The following is a 9,098-nucleotide window of genomic DNA, read 5'->3' on the forward strand; positions in this document are numbered from 1 at the left end:
CGGCAGTGTGAGGATGCAGTCAGGAAGGCCAACTGCACCTTGTCATACATCCACAGATGCATCTCAAGCAGGTCCAAGGAGGTGATCCCCCCCCTCTATGCGGCACTGGTCAGGCCGCAGTTGGAGTACTGCATCCAGTTCTGGGCGCTGCACTTCAAGAGGGATGTGGACAACATGGAGAGGGTCCAGAGGAGGGCGACTCACATGGTCAGGGGGCAGCAAAGCAGGCCCTACGAGGAGAGGCTAAGAGACCTGAACCTGTTCAGCATCCACAAGAGAAGGCTGAGGGGGGATCTAGTGGCCTGTTACAAACTAGTCAGAGGGGACCAGCAGGCATTGGGGGAGACCCTGTTCCCCCGAGCACTACCAGGAGTGACTAGGAATAATGGTCACAAGCTGGCAGAGGGTAGATTCAGACTAGACACCAGGAGGTACTACTTCACAGTCAGGGCAGCTAGGATCTGGAACCAACTTCCAAGAGAAGTGGTGCTGGCTCCTACCCTGGGGGTCTTTAAGACGAGGCTAGACGAACACCTTGTTGGGGTTGTTTGACCCCAGTACTTTTTCTAGCCAAGGCAGGGGGTTGGACTTGATAATCTGCTCAGGTCCCTTCCAACCCTACCAACTATGAACCTATGGAACTATGAAAGGAGAAAGGGGTCACAGTGCTGTGGCCATCTATTACAAACCCCATTTAGACACATTTATGTTCATTTAAAATGAATCATGTTCATTTAAAATTTAGCCTGTACCATTTAAATGTTGAGAGACAAAGTAAACCTATATAAAGCAGGTGAAAGCTGGATTTTTTTTGTGTTTTATATGTCAAACTGGCCAAAGCATCAGATAATGTATGCTGGAGCTGGTCAAATTGCTGGGCTGTTTACTGGTGTTCCCAAACAATATTGAAATCAGCCCGTTAATGTACCGTGCTTCAGGTTCCTTATGAAATAGGGAGAAATCAATTGGCATCAATCATCTGAAGAGGAATTATACTTAAATACCTTTGAGCACTAGGCCTACATTGCTAGCATGTACTAGACTCAGTGGAACTAGCAACAACCTTTCTTGAAGTTTTAATGTTCCGGTTGACACCCCAAACTGCAAGACGGCTTTCAAAATTTGAAAAAAGGGAACTCCATTGTATTTTTTATGTTTAAATATAGTTTCCTTTTAGGCTTTAGTGATCATGTTTCCTTTAATTTATCTAACCTAATTTGCTTTTTCCCAATTCATTATGTGAGACTTTGTAGTTTGGAGTCTGAATAGAGCTAATCCATTCCTTATGGGTATGTTTTTCATGTGTCTCAGTTTTTGCAAGCAGCTTATCTTTGCAACTGCAAAAGCCTTCATATTTTTGAAGGCAGGAAATAGGGAACGGCCTATGACAGCAGTATGCCCTTCTCCCTCTTATTCTGAGCTTCATGGATGCCCCTGACTTCATCTGTTTAGTCCTGAATCCTGAACTAACATTAGGTCAGCATGGGACTAACTTGACCTAGAGAAGATTTACCTTAAGTAGCCCAGACTAACAAATGAATGCACACATTCATAGCACAGCCCTGGGGCTGGGAAAGGAAAAGCCCAGCTACACTCCACAGCCCCCAGGCTGTACTGTTTTAACATCCCTCCAACCCTGATTGGGGTATTTTGAACACTCCCCTTTCCCAGACCTGCTAGCCCCTCTCCTGAAACCTCCTCGCCTCCAGACCACCGTGCCTTCTCCTTCAAAGTGGCAACTGCTTGCACATGCCACTCCTGATCTGGGTCCTGCAGATGCTTGTTTGCACCCATTATTTGCTGGTTTCAAGTGGCTTTGACAGATTAATTTTAATGTAAATTCCCTGTTTTACAGTAGCAGGAATATTTGAGCCTGGTTTTGGAAATCTGATCAATGATGTTACACAACATAAAAGATGGTGGGGGAGCTGTGAAAGGATTAATGTTTTTTTCCCCTGTTGAAATTGCACAGATTGTAACAACACCACAAAATAATATTTAATTTGGGACTTTAATTAGTTTAAGTATAGTTACTATAAATATACTGATGTCATTAGTATGTTTTATCTGTTATCTTTGTTTTTATTGGTAAATGAACTGAATGTTCTGTTGTTGCTTAGAAAACTAAAGCTAACCTAGCCACAGGACATACAGGAGTTTGTTCTTCAAATCTTCCTATGTGGGTACCACAAAACACTTTTCAATATTAATATTTAAAATCCTTCTCACACCTTCATGAAGCAGGAGGCTTTCCTGCATGAGAGAAAGATTGAAGTACAGTAATTGATTTGCTCAAGGTCTGGTTATAAATGAGAGAAAAAGGTTAGACTCAGATCAACATCAGACTTTTTGTACTTTCCTACAACTGATATTTGATTCATGTTAAACCTTTTTTTTAAAAAAAAACAATACTGAATGCTAAATCTTTTTGTAAAGAGTGTTTCAGCATTTTACAGTCATTTAAAAATAATTGTAGTAAAGCACAAAGCAAATGTTATGGATACAGTTCTAGTACTGTTTATGCTGACACATACCGTTTATATTTATATAACGTAAGGTCTTTGCAAGAAACTATTTTTTTCAGCTTTTGATTCAGAGTAGGTTTTGCAATATCTTCCTCTTCAGCAATACTTCCCACACATTCCACAAAGCCAAATAAGTTGCTGTATAACCTCAAATCATTAGCCATCTCTGCATGATATGTAAATTAGGGTGAGACAGCTGTATACTTGCACTCTGGTGATTTAGAAGCATTCATCGAGTCATGGTTAAGGAGTGCCTACTAAAAGACAATACCCGTTCCTCAGAATGGTAAGTTCTAATCTATACTGAATTAGACTCTCATGTCCTATTGTAACTTCTAAACAATTATACTCTTTACAGTTGTAATTATGACAAAGGATGGAATTAATATAGATTGTGTCTTAGTGAACAATGGTCAAGCTAAAAGATATGCTTAACTATATGGCATCAACAATACAAAAAATATCAAAAATATTTTGTTGTTTTTGAATCATCTGTACCTTGAAAATTGATTTCAAGATGGTTAATTAGACTGCTTATTACATGACACAATAAGGTTTTCAGTATTTTAACTTTCTTTTTTAAATTGAAAATACCAATGATTGTTGAGTGTGCAGGCATTGCTCTATTTATACTCTTTTTTCCAAACAAAATTTCTCTAGCTGTTCCCAATTGTTTGAATTGCAATGTCTAAGCTTAAAGCAGCATGCAGTGTTGCTGGTCACAGCAAGTAGCAATGCCTAGAAAAATGGAATAGATCTCTACTGGTGTGTTGATGGATATTATTTTATGTTATATAACATGTCATTTTATTTTAGTTGTTAGCCTGCCTTTAAATTCTTTTCTTATTATAATATTTATCTTGCTACCAACTAGCCATATAATCAACCAATTGAACGCATTTTAGACAATATATGTCATAAGTGTACAAAACTTTAAAAATAATTATATCATCTTCCTCTTCCATTCTTATCTCCAGGGTTTCATATATAGATTCTGAGACAAATATAATTTTTCTTCTTGAAGCTATTAGATTTAGCTTCATTTCTATTGTAATCTATCTTCTGTTTTTCTAATATTTCATTTTCCCACCATGTTCTATGCTGCCAGTATTTTAAAACTATGCTTTGGCTAAAACTTCTTCCTTTGCCTGTGATAAGCCCCATGAAGCAGGTATGTAAGAGTGTAAACACATTGTGGGCACATCCCCACAAGCATGCACGTTCAGAGGCACACATTTCCTGTGGGACAAATAACAACTCATATTTGTGCCACTGTTGTTTGTCCTTGGGCACACTCCTGCACACACACTCGAGCACATGGCAAAGGAACCTGGGTGGGGTGCGCATGGCTGAGGCTAGCACTTATGATGGCCCCAACAGCCTTACTTGGGGCCTTGGGGGTTTCCCAAGGCAGCAGTTTCACTGAGACAGCCACTCAGAGCCTGCCCAGAGCCAGAGCATGGCTCTGGCCAGACAGGCTGTGGTTTCTGGTGGGCAGGAATTGTGGGAATCAGGGTCTGCAGGTGGGGTTGGGGGGGGAAGTGGGTCCAGGGGTCCACAGGAGGGATCTGGGCATTGGAAGGGCTAGCACAGTTCACTGGTGGGGGTTGGAAGGATCAGGCAGCTTGAAGGGTCCAAGGGTCCATGGGGGACTTGCAGGGATGGGAGGGCCCCTCTCTTCCACAGGACCAGGGGCTATTTTTAGCTTCCTGACACCCCATCCCCCAGATAAACAATATCCCCCTGGCAAATCAACCACCCTCCCATGCCACCTGGTCCTTCCCCCACTCTCAATTACTTCCTTGGCTCCTGGCACTGGCAAATGCTAGTAAAACTGGCACTAGGAGCAGCTTGTGGGATGTGGGGTTTGGTGGGCTAAGAGGAGGCTGCCTAGTCTGCAGGCCGGTGGGGGGTTGTCCACCTGGGGGTAGGGAGAGAGGCCAGAGTGCTAAAAATAACCAAATGCCAGGGAGGGTGTACAGGCTACGGGCTGAGCTTTCCCAGCCCTGGGGCTGTACTGGGAACTGTACAGAAGTTCAGTTAGATTGGTCTCTCCAAACCTAATCTAAATTAGACTACCTCTGGGGCAGGGTTAACTTAGATCACATCAGTCATATTTAGAGTGGTCTAAATTTCTTGAGCTTCTGTACAGTTCACACTTAGATTGACTTAACTAGGAATTTAAGCGTAGGATCCACACTTGGGTGAACTAAGTTAGATTAGGTGACCATTTTTAAAGCAATCGAACTTCCCTGTAACTTTTCCGAACATCTGTATGTAACCTGTGTGGTACGGCCTACTTTCTTTAAAGGCAGGTTTTGAGCCCAAGGTATAGTTACAGTTTTTTGGGAAGACAGATGGTTGATATTCCTCAAAATGAGACAACATCCCAATCCTTGGAATTTAACAAGGGTCTCATGAGAGCCTTTTCTCATGTGTCACTATGGTTATTATGCTGAATCCAAAACCAAAAAAACTAAACAGCTGGTGAAATAAGCTGCATAAACTCTCTCAATTACTCTTACCTGATTAGAAAATCATTAGTATTGTCAGAGAATTTAAAAATAATTATTTGCAATTAGATGTATACTAAAAAGCTGTACAATGTATTGTCGCAGCTTGGCAAAGAGAGTGAAAAAGCAGAATTAAGGCAGTTAGAATCTCTTCATATAATATATCATTTCCCTTGACTTGCATCAATTAAACAGTTGTATGATTGTTAAATGAGTGAAATCAGGCTTATCTGAAAGCTCTTAGTTCCAAATCTGCCCTTTAAAACTTTTAGCACCCAACAGAACAAGAACGGAGCACTATGTAATACAAATAATTGTTCATGGTTTAATACGCTACACAGAAACCTGAATATAATTCTCGGCAAACTATGAATTGATGATTATTTGTGAACTTTGTTCTTGTAATTTCTAGGTTAATTTTATTCTGAACTTATTTATGTTTTCACTATTATCTTCCTGTTCTCTTTAGTAAGGAAGTGGCCTGACTCCGATTTGTATGTGAATTTTCCATTAAATTCCAACAGCAGCACTTCTACAAAGAATGTTTGGAATAACACGTTTAGCACTGATTTGTATTATAGAGTAACAGAACAGTAAAATTATGCTCCATGTAACTGCAAGTACTGGGATATCTATATTTCTTTAATAATGTCTTAAAATTCCTAAGAAGCAAATGTAGACCTACATTATATGTAACAAGATGTTTATCTATCATTAGTTTACTAGTGTGAAAACATAAAGCACATAGTAAATATCTTTCTTGATATCAAAAACACCCAATATTCCTCTTTTCTTAAACTACAGTGGTTCGGTCTTGTGCTACTCTTTCATTCCTTGTTTGGGCAGATGTCTTGGGCAAAAAACAATGGGCTTTTGCCTTTTGAGTCACTATCAGTGAGTAACACTTGAGAATAAAGAAACACAGCTACAAAAGTAGATGATTTCTTAAATACCTTGCCCCCTGCCCTGTTGCATATTAATCACAAAACCAGATTTTTCATCTTCCTCTCTTCCATCTCCATCTCCTCTCTCTAACCATTTACTGCTTTAGGGTAGCATAAGCTTGCATTCTACTTTATTTAAAACTTTCACTTAGCTTAATGTTTCAGCTCTAAGTCCTTACCCAAATTCTTACCCAGACAGAAATTGTACTGGATTTACCTGCTTTTTGTAACCATACCTTACGTCTAATTGGTGTCAAGACCTTGTTCTTATAAGGTGCTCATATTCATAAGAAATATTTTTCCGAGGGCTGTAACCTCTCAGAGTTTTGTTGTTCTCTTGTAAGAGATAAAGGACATGTCAGTGACTGCATAGCTATCACAGTTGTAATACCAGAGATTGCAATGTAATTGTCATTTCATTCGATTGATTTTTTTTATTTTTTTTTATTTTCCAGGATGTGAATAAGACAAACAGCTGCTTGGAGATAATTAAAATCCTAGAAAAGTATTATCTTTGCACCATGTACGTCCTTGAGTTGATTTTTGGTATCATTGCAAATAGCACTGTGGTGTTTGGCTACATCTTCTGCCTGAAGAAATGGAAAAGTAGCAACATCTATCTGTTCAACCTGTCCTTATCAGACTTAGCATTTCTTTGCACTCTTCCAATATTGGTGGCAAAATACTCAACAGACAAATGGACACCTGGGAACATTTTGTGCCAAAACAATAGAGTATTGTTGCATGCAAACCTGTACACAAGTATCCTTTTCCTTACCTTTATCAGTATCGATCGATATATCCTTATGAAATATCCATTCAGAGACCATTTTCTACAGAAGAGAAATACAGCTGTTGTTATCTCTGTTGCCATCTGGATCTTGGTTATATTTGAACTGTTGCCAATAATCATCTTCATTGGATCTACTGCCAATGATGATAAATGCATGGATTATGCAAGTTCTGGAGTTCCAGAACAAAGCTTGATCTACAGTTTGTGCCTGACTGTTTTGGGATTTCTAACCCCTCTTTGTGTCATGTGCTTCTTTTACAGGAAGATGGTTATTTTTCTTAGAAACCATAATGAGCAGCTCAATGGTTCCCTGCCACTTGAGAGACCTCTTACTTTAGTCACCATGGCAGTGGTCATTTTTTCGCTGCTCTTTACTCCCTATCATATCATGCGCAATGTCAGACTTATCTCCCGCATACAATCCTTGGAGGTATCTGAGTGCACACAAAACATCATCAATGCCATTTATATCATCACAAGACCTATTGCATTTTTAAATAGTGCAATTAACCCTGTCTTTTATTTTCTAATGGGTGATCACTTCAGGGAGATGCTGATGAATAAAGTAAGGCACTTCTTAGAAAGAGTCACTATTGGCAGAAAATAAGATGATAAAAGTGCACTTGGATGCAGCAACATACAGCGGATTAAAGTGTATTGATGTCTCGGACAATACTTACTGATGTAAAGTGAGGTTGTATTTAGCTATATGTATTTAACTGTGTGTAATCTGTTGATTGGACTGTTCTTTGCCAAATGGTTCACAATAGAGCCACTGTTTACCTATTGCAATAGGCCTCATTCTACTGCCTTATTCAGATAAAACTATTGCTGGCTAGACAAGAGGCAAGTTCCCTTCAAGTCGTTTAAATTGCCTGTTCCACAGGCAGACATGGAGATAGCTTAATGCATATGAGAATTATATAGCTGCCCAGGGCCCCATATTCAGCATATATTTATGATCCCTGATTCCTCTTGTTATGCCTGCCTAACTTTTCCTTCCTCTCTGCCCCTGTGAAGTTGGATATTGTTCACTTTTTATGGAGCTGAGCACATTTCACTTTTTATTTTATCTTGTGGGAAGTTGGTGGGTTCCAGGAGGGGCAGGAAAGGTTGTAGGCAGGGATAGTAGGGAGGAAAAATCTTCTGATCTTAGCCCTGATGGAACTTCGCTCATAGTGATAGTGAGGAGGGAGAAAAATAGATTTTCAGTTCCTGGCATTCACTTGCATTGAGATTAGATAGGAGTGCATGTTGGAGATGAGAGAGAGAGATCCATTAATCAGAGAGTGAGAGAAAGGAGTAAGACCAAAATTAAAGTGATTAGTATAACCAAGGGTTGGAGACAAAGCCCAGAACCAGAAGAAAAAAGATAAAATAAATTAAATACAATTATACTTTGGAATATTACTCTGAAAAGGGGATTTTTTCATTTTCTGTGCAAGTCTCAGTGATTTCCAGACACATGCCAAGCTGACAACAAAGACAATGATGCAGTAACAGTTTTATATCTGGAAACTGGGCATTAAAAACCAGATTGTGGTTCACTACTCACATATCTTCCCCCAGTTGTAATGATGCTACATGCCTAATTTGGTCTTTATTTACTTTTCATCAATCCCATAATGCAGTGGTCAGTAACCTGTGACTCATGTGCAGGATTCGGATTATGAAAAGACTGGGTCCAGTCTGGGAAGGTGCAACCTGGCCCAGGGCAACACGGGGGAATGGGCAGTTGAACTGCTCACCCCTCTGCAGCACTCTTCTCCATCGCCCAACCTGCTGTGCTCTAGTGCCTGTGTTTACCCTCATTGCAGAGCAGTTGGTTATCTGCAGTGAGAATAAAAACTCTGTGGGGGTGGAGGTTTGCAGCCCATGGCAGGGGGTTGAGTCTTGTTGTGTGTTATTGTGTTTTCCTTGTACAGTCCCTTTAAAGCCAAAGCCTCATGTTTAGCATTACAGGGTTCAGTTTGCTTGTGGCAGTTTTGCAGCTCTGGGAACTCCATTTTCTTTGCCAAGAGGAGCCAGAGGCATTCTTAGTTTCTCTCACTCCACAGGACTGGACTGGGTCAAGTCAGAGGCAGAGCAAGTACAAGTTCTGCATACGTGTACCGAGGGCAATTGTTAAGATCCACCATGGATGTGATTTCAGAGAATTATAATAATAAATAACTGTAGTTCAACACAAGAGTGTCCAGAGTTTTGTTGCTGAACTCACAACTTATCAGGTCGCATACTTTGACCCATGGGAGCAAAGGTTGCCAACCCCTGCTGTAATGTAATTACTTACCTAATTAATTATCTTCTCTTAGGTAAGAGCAGA

General features: G+C 40.1%; 1 protein-coding gene across 1 annotated transcript; it reads left to right on the forward strand.

Annotated features, from left to right (window-relative positions):
- Positions 1–2,741: 2,741 nt before the first annotated feature.
- On the forward strand, positions 2,742–8,799 carry SUCNR1 (succinate receptor 1). The gene is made up of 2 exons (XM_019503094.1): positions 2,742–2,811; positions 6,438–8,799. The coding sequence occupies exons 1-2, from the start codon at positions 2,809–2,811 to the stop codon at positions 7,380–7,382; spliced, it is 948 nt and encodes a 315-aa protein (XP_019358639.1). The 5' UTR covers positions 2,742–2,808; the 3' UTR covers positions 7,383–8,799.
- Positions 8,800–9,098: the final 299 nt, after the last annotated feature.

The sequence above is a fragment of the Gavialis gangeticus genome, unplaced genomic scaffold (assembly GCF_001723915.1).
Source record: "Gavialis gangeticus isolate Ggan-Ray unplaced genomic scaffold, GavGan_comp1, whole genome shotgun sequence".
Lineage (NCBI taxonomy): Eukaryota > Metazoa > Chordata > Crocodylia > Gavialidae > Gavialis > Gavialis gangeticus.